At 43.0% G+C, this 15,982-nt stretch overlaps 1 protein-coding gene across 1 annotated transcript in view; it reads right to left on the bottom strand.

Annotated features, from left to right (window-relative positions):
- Window positions 1–15,626, bottom strand: part of LOC144679408 (regulator of G-protein signaling 22-like) — a 43,164-nt gene extending 27,538 nt beyond the window's left edge. The window contains exons 1-6 of the mRNA XM_078539766.1: window positions 15,487–15,626; window positions 9,112–9,233; window positions 5,245–5,356; window positions 3,319–3,444; window positions 2,657–2,758; window positions 636–830 (exon numbers count right to left, since the gene is read on the bottom strand). Coding sequence (XP_078395892.1) covers window positions 636–830; window positions 2,657–2,758; window positions 3,319–3,444; window positions 5,245–5,356; window positions 9,112–9,233; window positions 15,487–15,531 — 702 coding nt within the window. The 5' untranslated portion in view covers window positions 15,532–15,626. The remainder of the gene's footprint in view (window positions 1–635; window positions 831–2,656; window positions 2,759–3,318; window positions 3,445–5,244; window positions 5,357–9,111; window positions 9,234–15,486) is intronic.
- Between the last annotated feature and the right edge of the window lie 356 nt (window positions 15,627–15,982).

Genomic DNA, 15,982 nt, shown 5'->3' with positions numbered 1-15,982 from the left:
GTGTGGGCGGGATGAGGTTTCCAACAGGAATTAAAAATAAAACGAAGATGTTTGAATCTCATTTATGACACGTCCCTGCTCATGTGACAGAGTCACGAGCGGACATGTTATTAACATTTTTCAATTCTAATGTTTTTAAAAATCTTCAGCTCCCCGAGGCGGCTCTGTGCGTTCAGGGAGCTTTCAGTACGCGCACCCGCGTGCATGCGTAAACTTCCACAATTGCGCACAAACTTCCGTGCTCGCACTCCTCCCGCTCCCACCCTGGTAGCACTCAGCATTGCAGGGCATGATTCACGCCGGCTGCCCGTTAATTGTCCAGCCAGTGTGAGATCATGGTTGGGGCCAGATCGTGAGCAGCGGTCAGTTCCACGACCGTTCCTGGCGCGCTCGACGAGGTAAAAATCCTGCCCCATAAGTGTCTATAGACATATACAAGATTGAACAAAATATGGGGCAGAATTTTACTACAGTGGGGTTTTGCAGTCCCCCCCCCCAAAGTCAAATGGACTTTTAAATGGCTCACTGCAATTTATGGCCCCACCCCCACCGCGACGGGGCAGTAAAATTCCACCCGTGAAGTGGACCATTTTGTACGGACTCATTTAAGGAAGCAGTTGGATGCATTGACATACCTTTCTGAAAATTGACACATCCCTTTCAATCATTTGGATCCAGGGTACCAGTAGCAAGAGGAGAGTGTGTTCCTCTAACTGATCAAACAGTTCTTCAAAGGGTGGGTCTAGTTTGCTATAGATCGCATTCTTATTCTCTGTATCTATTTGGACATCTGCTGGGGCGCCTTCAACAGTGTATGTAGCAAAAATGAACTGAAACAAGTGAACCAATCATGAAAAAAGTCAGTTTGCAGATGGAAATATCCAAACACCCCCAACTATAGTTTCAATGGCTCCTTAAAATCACACAAACTGCATTTTCATCTTAAATTATATTGATTGTTCCTGGATTGCAGGGTCAGTCCTGTAAACAGCCAGGTCAGTCAGTAACCATAGACCATAGGGCCTACAGCTACTTACTTTATTCGTAAATAATAGAGGAGAATAATAATGGTAATAATATTATAATGTGTACTGAATGGTTTAGGTTAAGCAGCACGTGTTGTGTACTGAGCTACACAGACAAGCAGGTGTAAGGTTTGATTCCTGCTTTATGTCGAGTTACTTTATTTCAACCAGGTCAGGAATTGGGGTACTTCAGGTGTCTCTAACATTCCTGGACCAGAGAGAGGGGGAAAAACTGGCACGGATTATGCTCTGACCCCCCACCCCTTGCACCCCACTGTTCCACCACACTCCCCTCAACGATGTGCCCAGCAAATGCCTGCAGCTTGTTGGCCCTATGTAAGTGAGACCAATGTTCAATATTGAATTGGCTGCCTGTTAAGCAATCGCCTGTTTATTTTCCGTTAACTTCAATGGCATATCGATACAAAATTGTTTAAGTCTGAATTATTCCTCTCTTCAACCTGAAACTTGCAACACTGTATTGAAATTAAGCTCGTTACAAGCATTGAACTGCGGCTGATTTTAAAAAGCTACGTATGTATCTTTAAAGGAACACTCATTAAATAGAAAACAGACAAAATATCTCAGTTTTGTTGTACCCACTGCCTCAATTTGCAAATGCTGGGAAGGAGTTTGGATTGGGGATCTGGAAGTCTGGGTTTCACCAAGTGCTGAGGAGTTTTAACTGTACACCATGTATATATATTTTTAACAGGTTCTCTGCCCAGAAGCCAGCCTGATTGACAGGCTTGGCTCTCTGTCAAGCAGAAAATGCACCGGAAAGGGTTTCCTGCTCCTCGGGATAGAGATCATGGGGCAGACATGGCAGTGGGTACAGCGTGGGTTGGAGGGTTGGGGAGCAACATTCCCTCTAAGCTGCATTGCTGTGTGGCCGCAGAATCAAGAGTATGCCACACAGGGCCATACCAGTCCGCACATAAACTACAGTCCCTTTAAGATGCTCACGTACGTGGCTGCACAGAAGGAGCTGCATTGTGCAACAAAAGGTTGTGCACAGCAAAGGGGAATTGGAAGGAATATTGTCAGGAAGCGATCGGGGGATCGGAGAGAGATGGGGAGCAGAGACATGGTTTGGGAAGGTTGGCTGATTGTGGGGCGAGACCAATGGCAGAAAGGAAGGCAGGTTAGTTTGGGAGGCCAGGATGATGCACTCCTGCTCCTCCAGGCCCACAAGCAGTGCTGAAAAAAACCTCTTACCTCTTTTGTGCAGCCTCCTCATCTCCCTTTAGGAGCTGGGTAGCCAGGTAGCATTAAAGATGGAGGAGGATGGAATCTGAGGCATGCTGTCTCATTAAAATATTTGAATGAAGGACCTGTCTCCTGGGAGTTCATTGGCCACCAACACACCCTGTCCCTTCTCGCCTCAGCCCAGAAGTGAGCGAGTTCAAGATGGGGAAGTTGAGTTTGGGTTTGGAATTTTAAAAATATTAATATTCCATCTGACACGGACCCTCCCATTTTGGGGGGTAAAATTACCCCCTCTATTGCAACACTGCTGGTTTCTTTGCCCTTCCCATTTACAACCCTAGCATATTCTTTAATCTCACCCATCCAGATCTGGGTTACCCAATATTGATGACTATCAAAACAATATGAATTTTGCAGCTTGCCTGAGCTTGTCTCTTGAGTTTAAAAGGTTGAAAAATTTCTGCATAAAATAGTCGCTGATATTCCTTCAGGTCAAACCACAAGTTCACACCATTGCTCCATAACTGCAAGATACGAAGAAATATTAGTTTATATTCTACATGGCAATGGCTTATTTCCATTCAGTGTAGTCATTCTGTATAACTACTTGATTCTGGAATAAGAATACAATTGCTACTGAGTGGCAAAAGGGTGACTAATCAGAGGGCAGAGATATAGGGTGATAGGCAAAAGAAGTAGAAGTAGCACAAAGGAAAAAATACCCATGTTTGCATTTTGGAATGCATTGCCTGAAAGTGTGGTGGAAGCAGGTTCAATGGTAACTTTCAAAAGAGAATCGGCTACATACTTGAAGGGAAAATAATTACAAGACTATGGTGGAGGAGCTGGGAGTGGAACTAGTTAGAAAGCTCTTTCAAAGAGCCAGCATAGACATGATAGGATAAATGGCCTCTTTCTATATTGCATCCATCCATGATTCTATGATTCTAACCTGCCAGCTAGGAAGTGCTGTTTATGTTGATTCTCAGATGAAAACATGACTTCAGTCCAGTTCTCAAACTAACTTCATTCAGATCAAGTAATAAAGCTCATTGCCTAATAATCTGAGATTTATTTCACTTACCACATTCCCTGTTTCTTCACAAAAATGTGTGAAGTAGCATCCAGTTCTGCTTTCATTGTGCAGGGCCTGCAGCAAGTCGTCGATTTTAGAATCACACAAATCCTCATGGTACTTTTTTATCTGCATCTAAAGAAATTTACACAAGCAGGATTCTTTAATTCAGCATCAGTGAGCTTAGAGTGTTCAATGTATCTTAATGATACCCAAGTGTTGAATCAGCAAGAATTCCCTTCAACTCAACATCAGCAAGGCTAAAACTATTTCTACCTAAAACTCTACTCCTTACCATAAAATTCAACACCTCAGGATCCCTATCTGTTGCACAGGATCCCTATCCCTTGCAGCTCCCACAGATTAAGCCCAGTTATATGCAACCAGTCTTCTGTGTCATTCTGAGCTGAATTTCCAATTTCTATGGCTACATTGTCATCCACCTCGACCATATCTCAACTCCTTGATGCTGCTGAAATTCTCACCTACACCTTTTCCACCTCTGGACTTGACTGGTGTGTTACAGCTCACTCAGGGAGTCCGGGTTACTGTGGCAACATACACTTCATGCATGTTGTAGCCTGGAGCTATGAATAGTGATGGTAGAGGCTACAACATTCTTTCCATCGCATGGCTGACCAGGAATCTCTCCCACTCTTATTGCCTGCCATTGGCATGTGTTGGAAGGATCTGCAGATTGATAATCAACCTGTTTGGCCACGTTATGAACGCAACTTACTTGGCCATCAAGTCCTGGAGTAGGACTTGAAGACCGAGATTCTAGCTCAGAGGCAGGGATGCTACCCACTGTGCCACAAGGCCTCCTCATAGGCTCGATTATTCCAATGTTATTCCTGAATGCCTCCAGAGTTCTGCCATTTATAAACCTCAACTCGTTCAAAGTTCCATCATTCTAACCAACATCAAGTCCTGTTCTCCAGTGCTGCTGAGTTTGCCAGCTTTCAATGCCCCTATCCACCTAAATTTTAAATCAATGCTTCCATGGGCTCTACAACATCAGCTCTATTATTGATCTGGAGCAGGATCCAGGCTGGTGGGGAGCAGTGAGGCCATTCATCCCGCAGCACCTACACTGGGTCACTCAGGTGATTGTAACTCCCAGGATTCATCTACCTTCACGCAACAGGTGGGAAACAGATGATGTCCAATGGATGGGAGTGGAATTTTTCACCAAGATTCACTAATATTTTAATTTATACAGACATTTATGACACGTTCAATGCTACAGGTGAGAGAATCAATTGTTTGGCGGGAGCGAAAGTGGTTACAAATAGGTGGAAGCATTCACATTCCTCCTGGTTCCACAAAATTTAGTGACATTCTATCCTGTTTTCAGAGCAGTCTGCTGGGGTCTCTCTAAAAACTGCTGGTTAGGTTGTTCTACATTCAGTAAATTCGGGTGGTGTCTGCACGAGTGGATGCACCACTCATTTGCGCCTGAAGGGTGCACTGGGGTCTTACAATTGGCATATGCCCAATTTAAACTTTAATAAGTCTTCATGGGAGATAGAATGCTGGCTGCATATTTGGAGGGCAGATCTAAAATCAAGTTAGGCAGGCCTTGGGCATGATTTCAGCAGGAGATTTAAAAATAAAATAGATCATCCCTAAGGGAGATGTAGCATTATTGCTGCTATTCAAATCACTGGTGCAACAACATCTTGTCCCAGTCACAAATTTTCAGTCACAATAACTGATTCAGCACAACAACCACCACCAGCAAATGAGCAGCATCGGATCACTGCCTGTCAATTGTGATCCGATGTTAAGATATCTTCATTGTATTTTGCTCAGAATAGGTTGTATTTCCCCCGCTGTGAAATGTAATGTACGGTTAAATGTAAAGTAGCTCTTGCCTTGTAAGGATTTTCTCAATTCTTTCCTGTTGGTTTAAGTTTCCAGCTGAATACTTACTAACGTCTCCAAATTGCGGAGGTCCTTCGCTTTACGTAACTCCAGGTCTTCCAAATCTTGCAGAACTTTTGAGGCTTGAGACCAAATATTGCTGACTGAAGGTGGAAGCTGTCTGTGGGAAAGGAATTATCGACAACTTAGTAGAAATATCTGGAAGACATAAAATAAGTTGCTTATAAAAGGGATTAAAAATCAAGATATCTTTGATGCTGGCAGAACGCTTAACCAGTAGATGTTATATTGAAAGTTATTAGCATACAAGTTTATTTCATTGAGGCAGTAAGGAACAGGAATGGCAGTGGACCATTTGAGACTGCTCCACCATTCAATAAGATCGTGGCTTATTTTCAACCTCAATTCCACCTTCCCACATTATCCCATATCCCTTGATTCCCTTTCTATCCAAAAATCTACCAATCTCTGTTTTAGATCTACTGAGCATCCACAGGTCTCTAGGGTAAAGAATTTCAAAGATTCACAGTTCCAAAGTTTTGAGTGAAGGAATTTCTCCTCATCTCTGTCCTAAATGGTTGAACCCTTATCCTGAAACTGTGACCCCCAATTGTTGCCTCCCCAACCAGGTCATCTCTCATCCTTGTAAAGAGCAGTGCGTTATAAACAGTGTTAAACAGAACTGATTAATTTATTTAGACAGAAAGCAACATGTGTTAACTTATAAAATCACTGTACTGAATATCAATATTAGAGTAACAGGCATGCTATAGAGAGAATGCTTTAACAAACTATACCGATGAAATAGGTAGCTGTAAACTATAAGGTGACGGGGAATATTTGAAAGTGAGAGGTATATCGTCCAATGTGTATTTAATATTGTTTGTTTATAGAAAGTGTATATTTTACCAAGAATCACAATTGGTTTTAGAGCAAATCCCACATTTAGAAATTTAAGGCATAAGATCTATCCTTTAATGTTAGCCCTATCAAACAAATTTCCTTTCCTCTGATCCTTTTATTTGAATATACACTTAAAAAGACATTTAACAAAGTATATTCGCACTTAGACTTGCTCCTAGTTTCAATAATATCCAATTGTATCTTTGCCCTTCCACAAGAGCTTTAAAAAATCCTTCATTCTCGGATCATGTATATTGTATTTCCATCACCACACCCTTGGCAGCTGCAATGTAAGCTGACTAGACCTAAGTTCTGAAATTCTCTCGCTAAACCTCTCTGTATCACTGTCTCTCTCTCCTCCTTTAAGATGCTGCTTGATACCTAACTCTTAGGCCATTCTTTTGGTCACCTGTCCTAATATCTCTTTTTCTGGCTCAGTATCAACTTTTGTTTCATAGGCCAGAATTTTTCACTCGGTGTGCAGGCTTGCGCCCAACAAGCTCGAGCGTAAAATAGCGCACAATGACGTCGATGAGCGTCCCAGCGTCATCGCGCACTCGTGAGATATTTCGGTCGGCGGGCACACACGAGAATCGGCAGCGCGCCTGCCAACAATTAGGTTTATTAAGCCCATTAATGGCGCAATTAGCTGGGATTTTTTTTGCTGCCCATCCAATGTTACGGTTGGCGGGCGGGCAAATCGGCCAGGCAGCCTTTTACATTTTTCAGGAAACCTCATCCAAGGGCGGGATGAGGTTTCCGAGGTTTATTTAAAAAAGATAAAAATGTTTGGATACAAATTTCATCATTCAAATGTTTAGGTGGCTCATTCTGATGCACGGGCATTTTCTCCGGATCTTAACATCTGGTTTTATTGAATTTGAATTCGTCAGCTCCCTGAGGCAGCTCTCTGCCTTCAGGGAGCTTTCATTCAATGCTCCCCCGCGTCCGGGCTGACTTCAGTGCCCGCCCTCCTCCTGGGGGGGGAGTTGGGGGTTCTGTGATGCAGGCAGCGCAGAAGGAAGGGGGTTGGCATCTCGGGAAGGAGGGTGTCCCTGATGCGTGCACCCCGCAAATGAGGTGCCCCCCCCCAACAACTTCCTTCCCGCCTTCGTTCATGCTGGCCTTTAAAAACGGCCTGCCCACTCCTGCCCGACTGCCCACACCAAGTGTGCTATAGCTTGGGTGGCATGCTATTCAGGCCAATAGGCTTGTTAACAAGCCTAAATAACTCTTATTATTTATTTACATATGGCGGGCAGGCTGCTGATTTTGGCACCTAATGTATTATGGGTGTGAGCTCGGGGGAGGGCAGGAAGGTGTAGGGCTAGCCACCTAACCTATTTTCCATGCCCCCACTCCTGCTGAAAACATGCCCAACGGGGGGCACCTAAAATCCAGCCCACTATATTTTCGCAAGTTATTGTGGTTATAAAAGATGCAGGTTGATTTTAATTCTATGGCCCCTGGTTATTGACCCACTCACCAAGCGGAACGGCTATCTTGCTAGAACTTTATAATTCGCTGGTTGGGCCTCAGTTTCCAGTAGTATTGGGGGCAATTCTGGGCACAACACTTCAGGATAGATATAAAGGCCCTAGAAAGGGTACAAAGGAGGGAATGAGGGACTTCAGTTATGAGAAGCTATTGGAAAGATTGGAATAGAGATGATTAAGAGGTGACCTAATAGGGATTTCCAAAATGATGAGAGGTTTTCAAAGAGCAGACGGAGGAAATTGAGTGGATCAAGAACTAGTGGGCATAGATTTAAAATTGTTTGCAAAACACCTAGAGGGGAAATTAGGAGAATTTTCGGGATCTTGAAAGTTCTACCTGAAAACATGGTGGAAACTGATACATAAATAATTTTAAAAGGGAGTTGAGCAGATTAGAGACAAAGAACAAGGATGTGGGACTCTCGTATGACTGCTCTGTCATGAAGCTATTAACATATATATCTTGGAAAGTATTTTTCTTTTAAAATAGAGGTTTAGTCTGCAGGTGTGTCTTAATTAGATTAAGTCAGCTACTCTGTGTGCTTTGATATGTATTAGTTTGAGATGTAAACGAAAAGGTAGAGTGTATTTGCATTTTTTGAATAGAGCATTCAAGAAGTGGGGTGAAAATTTGATGTCTTTCTAGCAGATACCAAGCCATATGTTTATATTACTAATAAAATTTGGTACTATGAAAGGGGTTTCATTGTAAAAAGGTAAAGTTCAAAGAGACTGGTGAGACAATGAGAATTTGAATTCAATCAGTGGTGGTAGGTATAATTTCAGTAGTTTTTGGGTGTGCAGGGCAGAGGCAATGTAAGATCAAAAGGCAGCTGTAAGCCTCCAGCTGGCTCCACACTGAAAGAACCTCATTTTGAATTTGTACGGTGAAAATGCTTTGCCTGGTGTTTGGTTAACTCAATGGGTTGCTGTTGCCTTAATGGAGATTAGTTTGGGAATTTGTTAAATGTTATGATAGTAGTAATTTGTAGCCATGTTTATATATATTTTTAACCTGTGTAAATTAATAAAATGTTTCAGTTAGTTTAATGTAAAACCTCAAGAACTGATGGCCTGATTCCTGAATTTAGAGTCGCATCTCAAATATAACACTTAAAATTTTAGGTTATGACAGTTGTTTAAAGTTTCCCTCTGGGATTTGTAAATAACTCTGCTTTACCAACTGCATCGGTCATAACGGCTCTTTCAAATATCTAGCACAGAACAATGGGCCGAATAGACTCCCTGTGTGCTGTAAGTTTCTATGATTTAGATAACCCACTGTACTTGCCATAGAACTTCACATCTTCCGGGAGCCCTGTGTAGCCATCTTGTTTGGTTCGTTTTGCTGATGAATACTTGGTGTGACCTCGAGTGTTTATCTTGTAAATTCTGTTTCTAGCAATAAAAACTACTATTTAAAAATCCAACTTAGGCAAAATCTATTTTTGCCACCAACTCATGTCACTAAACTATCAGCAAGCAATTCCACAATTGGCACGACATATGAACTTACTCCTTAGCTTCTCGTTCGCACAGAGCGGTATTGGACATTGTCCCAGTGGAACACTTCTTTGGTGATCGTCTATTTTGTGGAACTTTCCTTTGCCGATGGCGCGGTTTGCAAATCTTTGGCTGCTTTTGCTAATGAATAGAAATAGTGGTTAATATAAATCTAATTTGGTGGTCTGAACGCAGTACTACTATATAATACAAACAAAGGGTTTTTTCAGCTCTCACCTTCAGTAGATTCTGTGTTTCATTTTCTTTCCCTCTCTTCAGTTTTTAGTACATTTTTTTTATTCCTATCATAAATGTAATATTGTCCTGGAATTGTCTTGCTGTCCATTGTGTTGTTAGAGTGATTGGAAATAATATCATTCACTGGCAGAGTAATATGGAGATTTACTGGGTAGGTTCATTGGCATGCAAAATGTTATGAAATGTGGTGTAATACCGTTACAAAGGATTTTGAGTAGTGTAAGCTCCAGGAAATTTCAGTGTAGGAGACACTCTTCATTGGACCACTTGGGGATAACAAGACGAGAGTGCAGAAATTCTAGTGGTGTCCCACAGAGATCTTTGTTCGTTTTATGTCTTGGGTAAACGAGTTCGTTGGCCAACCGAACTCTAACAGCACGCCTTCCTATGTACTCATCAATTGCTGCTTGCAATCAATAACGGGGAGAGACTGATGTAAGAATAAACAGTGATGTTTTATTGAGACATAGGGCAGAGCACCAGATCATACGTGCTCACTCAGAAGCCTCCAGAACTAGACTTACAGTTCCCAGTTGCCCACGCTGTACAGTGATTTGTCAGTGCTGTCACATGACCAGTACACTTGCATGCTCTTAAAGGTACAGGATACCTCACTTTACCACATCCCTCCCTCTTTACTTAAAAGTACAACTAACAAACTTAAAACACTAACTAGTTACACAACAACTATTTACAGGTCAAGTCTCTCAAGGGGCCCTTCTTTGATGGGTTGAGCGTCGTAGCCCAACAACCTCGGCTGGTGCCTCCGAGACCTTATTTTCAGGGGCCAGCTGCCCACTAGGCCCCTCAGTGGGCACTGGCAGGTTGGACTCTCCGACTCCCTCGGGCCCCGTAGGCCCGAACGACACTCCCGAGTTGTGTGACCTTCCCTCTTTCTGTGGGGCTGATTCACAGATAAGTGATGACTGCATTTCGCCTTGTGGGGTTGGCGTTTTTTGGCGGAGATGATCCATGTGTCGTCAAATTATTCGGCTGTTTACCAATTTACTACAGGAGAGGGGTCCAATTACAACACTGACCTCGCCTAACAACCGATTTGGCCCATCGCCAAAGTTCTTTGCGAGGACCGCATCTTCTACTGCGAAAGTTCTTTCGTGCCCATGTCCATCATGCCTGGTCTTCTGCACCTAATGGTTTTTCTCCCACCCTCCCCTCTAAGTTCGGCCAGATCAGAGTCAAGCAGGTGCAGAGAGGTCTCTTCATGAGGAGTTCTGCTGGGGGCAATGCCAGTTGTTGTGTGTGGAGTGGTCTGGTATGAGAATAAGAATCGGGGCAATCTCGTACTGATGGAATCCCTTCCACCTTTTTCATCCCAGCTTTAAACGTTTGGACAGCCCGCTCAGCCAAGCCATTGGACGCTGGGTGGTAGGGGGAGATTCTGATTTTGGTAATGCCGTATGGGGTTATGAACTTGTTGAACTCTGCACTGGTAAATCTGGTCCTGTTGTTGGAAACAAGGACCTCCGGCAACCCATGTATGGCAAAGCTCTGCCACAACCGATCTACAGTAGCAGCCGACGTGGACGACCAGACTTCATAAATGTCCATCCGCCTGCAGTAGGAATCAATCAGCAAAAGGAACATTGTACCCAAGAAGGGTCCCACATAATTGATGTGGAGACGTACACATGGCCGACTCGGCCATTCCCACGGGTGCAATGGAGCTGAGGGTGGGGGGAGGGGGGTAGCTTTTGCACTTGCTGGCATTGAGGACAGCTCTTGATGAGAGTTTCAACGTCTGTGTCCATGCCAGGCCACCACACATAGCTGCGAGCAATCATTTTCATTCTGCTAATGCCTATGGGCACTATGTGGCTCGGCTAATAAAGGCCTACATCCACCTCGGGTGCACAACAACCCTTGCTCCCCTTAGCAATATACCGTCCTGACAGGATAGTTCATACTTGTGATCATAATAGGGTTTCATCTCCTTGGAGTCAGATCCACCAGACCAAGCGTACAAGACCGTCTCATGGACATTTGACAGTAGCGGGTCCCAGCTTGTCCACTCCCAAATTTGTCTGGTTTGAATAGGGGAGGAGTCCAGAAAATTTACCCCTAAGATTAATTCCTGGGGAATTGGGGTTCCCCATTGTTGGCTGACAGGGGAAGGCGAAAGGTACCTGAGCTGTTGTAGTGAATAGTGAACTCAATAATAAATAGTCATATAAACATATGGAATCATATTGTATGATTTGACTGAGTATTCTTGTTAGATTATGTACCATGAACTCATTAAAACCATAGGTCTGAATTTGCAGTTGTTACAACTGATGACTGTGTTTGAAATAATGAAACAAAATAGAATAGGAAACAACCCAACAGAGATATTAATAGATTAACCGAATGGGAAAAACTGTGGTAAATTGATTTCAATGTAGGCAGGTGTGAGGTCACCCACTTTGCAGCTAAAGAGGTTGGGTCAGAAATGCTGAAAAGCTAGAAACAATGGAGGTCCAAAGAACTTTAGGGCTTCACATCAGTAGGTCATTAAAATGTCAGGAACAGATACAGAAAATAATTGAAAAGGCTAGTGGAATGCTGGACTTAATATCTAGAAGACTAGAATACAAGGGGATAGAAGTAATAAGAAGTCCTGGTTAGAGCACAGCTGGAGTACTGTGAGCAGTTCTGGACATCAAACCTTTGGAAGAATATATTGTCCCTGCAGGAAGTGCAGCAGTGATTCACCAGGATGATACTTGGGCTCTGAACGTCAAATTATGAGGAGAGATTACACAAATTAGGGCTGTATTCTCTGGAATTTAAACGGTTAAGGGGTGATTTGATCTAAGGTTTCAAGATATTAAGGGCAACTGATAGGGTAGATAGGGAGAAACTGTTCCCACTAGTTCCGAGACATAGCCTAAAAATTAGAACCAGCTCTTTCAACAATAAAGTTGGGACATGCATTTATAGACAAAGGAAGACATAAATGGCAATGCATCCTCAGTCAAATGTTAATTTTAAATCTAGGATTAACAGATTTTTACTAACTAATGGCTTTATACGACATGGGACAAAGGTGTACATATGGAGTTAGGTCACAGATTAGCCACAGTCTCACTGACTGGCAGAACAGGCTTGAAAGGCTAAATAGCCTACTCCTGTTCCAATGCAAGGCCTCTTGAAGAGGTTCAAAACAAGGGATGACAGACCTTTAGTTATGCCAGGCAGCAAACTATTCAGAATGACAGCTTGTCGCATCTGGAGAGGATTGGCCAGGGCAACTCCCTCACACCCAGGATTGCTGCACTACACAGCTGGAAGAAGTTCAATGGCTGACTAAGCTAGGTCCAAAACTTTTATTCTCTGTGCCTTTGTTTCTTGCCCACACTGAGCACCACCACTCTATTGACCCTCTTAATGCTCCACTCACTCTCCTAATCCTTCACACACAACTCTGCTCAAGGGCACTGACAACTCCTTATCCCATACCATGCCCACACATCTCCTCTAAACAGAGCAACTGTCTTGCACAACCCAAAACATGTTCTTCCACTTGGACATACTTAAATCAACTCCTCTCTCAACTCTCGCATTGCTCTTGCCATGCATTCCTTAACTGCAAACCAAGCAGGAGAAGTTGGCATATAGCCCACAGAAGAGGCTCGGTGACAGCAAGGGTATTCCCTACCTGAAGACTCCGGATATCCACCACCCTTCCCCTCCACCTCCCCAACCCCACAAGTAGAAGGCATTGGACATCCTGGGCGTGCATAGCCCTATGACAGTGGCGCAGGGCACATGAATGGTTCCCCGTACGCATTAAAAATTCTCTAGAATGGCAGCAATGTCATAATGGCACACCACTTCATCCCTAGCTATCCCCTTGGAGGAGAAATTTCCTAAATGCCACAAGATCCATAAATTGAACCTCAAAAATAGACTGATCTCCCCAGCAATTTATCCATTGAGAAGCTGGCCTAATTTAGGCTGGGAACATTGAATATTTCAATTTCTGGTTAGTGCTACAATAGCTGATAGCCAGGCTTAGAGCAGACCCTCTACACCCGGTGTCATAAGAGAAAATCAGCCAGGGTTACCTATTATTCCTGGTGATTCCTGGCAAGGATACTGGATCTTGGTGAGATGAGGCTCAATTGTGATGCCCGTTATAGTCAAATAGCCTACTCACTGTCAAAAGCTCACAAATGAGTAATGGCCACTTAGCTGAAGTACTGGAAAACAGCCAATGTTTGTAAACCTATACATCGTATCAAACTGTCAATGGACTCTATTCAGCAGTGGAATATTTGCTTGTCTTCAGGTCATTTCCCTGTGCCTGCTGAAGACTGAATGTTCAGTTACCTTAAATAAGCAGATTGGCAGGCTTTATAAATCCTGCCTGTTAGTGTTTAGATAACCTGGAAAGGCAGAAAATGCAGTGCAGGGGAGAGCAGGAAAACTCCTGGATGAGAGTCAGAGATCTGGTTCATCAGCAAGATATAAAACTTGCTGCTGCTTAAAGTGGCTATGAGAGTGCTGCACAAAGCAAATAACACAGGCAAGAAGGATAGTAGCTAGAATGAAGAATCAACTGACAAACTTCAGGGAGGTGGACCTACATGTATTCATGACAGACTAATGGAGCATGAAATGTAACTTGGAAAAACTCAGCAGGTCTGACAGCATCTGCGGAGAGGGATACAGTTGACGTTTCGAGTCCGTATGACCCTTCAGGGTCAACTGTATCCCTCTCCGCAGATGCTGTCAGACCTGCTGAGTTTTTCCAGGTATTTTTGTTTTTGTTCTAGATTTCCAGCATCCACAGTATTTTGCTTTTATGAAATCTAACTTGTTTGGGCTTGGTGGAGAGATGGAGGAACAGGCCCATCAAGGAGGTGGTACACATTTTGGAAATAAAAGTGGCTGTGGCAGCGAGTTTCTCCTCCTTGTACACAAGACTTCTTTGCAGTGCAAGAAGAAGTTTAATCGCCTCACCAGAGCAGCCAAGGTAAATTATCTGCTCCCTGACTTTTCCTTGCAGTGGCTTTACACATATGGCACTTCTCCCTCCATTGCCCACATGGTGCCATTAGGGCCAGAAGTTAAAGTAGAATCTAAAAGGCAGGATGGAGGCTCTGCAGAAGTCAATTCTGACTTCTCAGTGTACAGGCTTGGGATTCTGAGATCTTACTTTAAAAAGAAGCATTTTGATGAAGATCACATTCACATGGAGGCACTGGGGAGCATCTCAGTGCCCCCGAGTTGAATGGCATAGTTCAATGCCATCCTCAATGCCAATATCCAGGATGGACACAACTCAATCCAACATTACCTGGAGTGAGTATGGCGCCATGGGTATCCATAGAGAAGTCTGTGTGATGACAAAAGGGTGGAAAAGATAATATTCCCCAATTGAGCTTGTTAAAAGGCAGCTTGAGGAATCACTCTTTGGTTGTACAGTTGAGAAAATAATTTTTCTAACCGCTTAAGTTAAAGGTGGTCTTTTAGACAAAGTTTATGGATGTTCAACAGCCTGTGAGCTCAAGCACTTCCTCGTTTGGTAAGTTATGTAGGTCATTTGCCCTCTTTCTAGGCTAAGTCAGGTACAATACTGACCTAGACATTGGGGTTAGTAGGCCAGCAGCATTTGCCCTTAGTATGCTGTTACTTACACATAAGTTAGAGTAGGGGCATCTTCTGCCAACAGTCAATTCTACTGGAATTAAGTATGTATTTTAGAACAGATGCAGTTCTACAAATCTGACTTATGCCTCAGATCCTTCCCCCCACCACCACCACCACCACCATGTCAAAACTACACTACTTTTGCAATAAAATAAATCTCAGCACCTCGGGCCTAATGTCTGCATAACAGAAAAGTAGAAAAAAGTGGGTAGAGAAATTGAGGAGAGAAAGTAAAAGAAAGAAGTTACATCTATTTCACTTTACTCTTGTCTACCGATTCCAGCCTTCCAAGGCCATGGGAACAAGGATATCTTTGGCATTTGTACCACTACCTACTCATAGGAGCGATCTCAGACTGGAAGAATAGGCAGGTGTCCATTGGGAATAGTGAAGTAGAAAAAAAATAATTTGATAAACTTTTCAAAAAAAGAACTTTTAGAGATCGCTGAATTGGTAACCAGCATGAGATACCAACCTCTTTTGGGATGCATTCTATCTTGGCAGGATTTGGAGGTGTCATGACAAATGGGCCTACAACAGATATAGGTCTCAGTTGACGATCTTCCCAATCTTTCAGGGCAATGCCAGCTTGTCGTATGGGAAATCCTTGATTAATACAGTACCTCGGGCCCCTAAAATTGTTTGAAACAAACATAAAAATGAAAACTTTCGTAACAATATACGTGTGGAGATGTCAGTAGTCATTCGGGTGACGATTCATGTTTTTAAAAATATTTCTATTGCAAGATTTGCCTGGAGTTTTTTTTTGAACTGGAATATTACATCCATACCCCAATAACTTCAACCGTGTAGGCAAGACAAGCAGTCAAAAGGCTTTTTTTCAAAAGCAGATTTGGATTCACCTCAATCCTTACTGATGTTAATCACTATATAATGTATCTTAAATGTTCCATTTTGCTTTGCTTTAAAGTATACTCCTGTCAAATCTAGTCCTGTTACAATCACGGCTA

Source organism: Cetorhinus maximus, chromosome 4 (assembly GCF_964194155.1).
Source record: "Cetorhinus maximus chromosome 4, sCetMax3.hap1.1, whole genome shotgun sequence".
In the NCBI taxonomy this organism is placed as follows: Eukaryota; Metazoa; Chordata; class Chondrichthyes; order Lamniformes; family Cetorhinidae; genus Cetorhinus; species Cetorhinus maximus.
The sequence above is the reverse complement of the archived record's forward strand: the minus strand, read 5'-3'. Positions and strand labels throughout refer to the sequence as shown.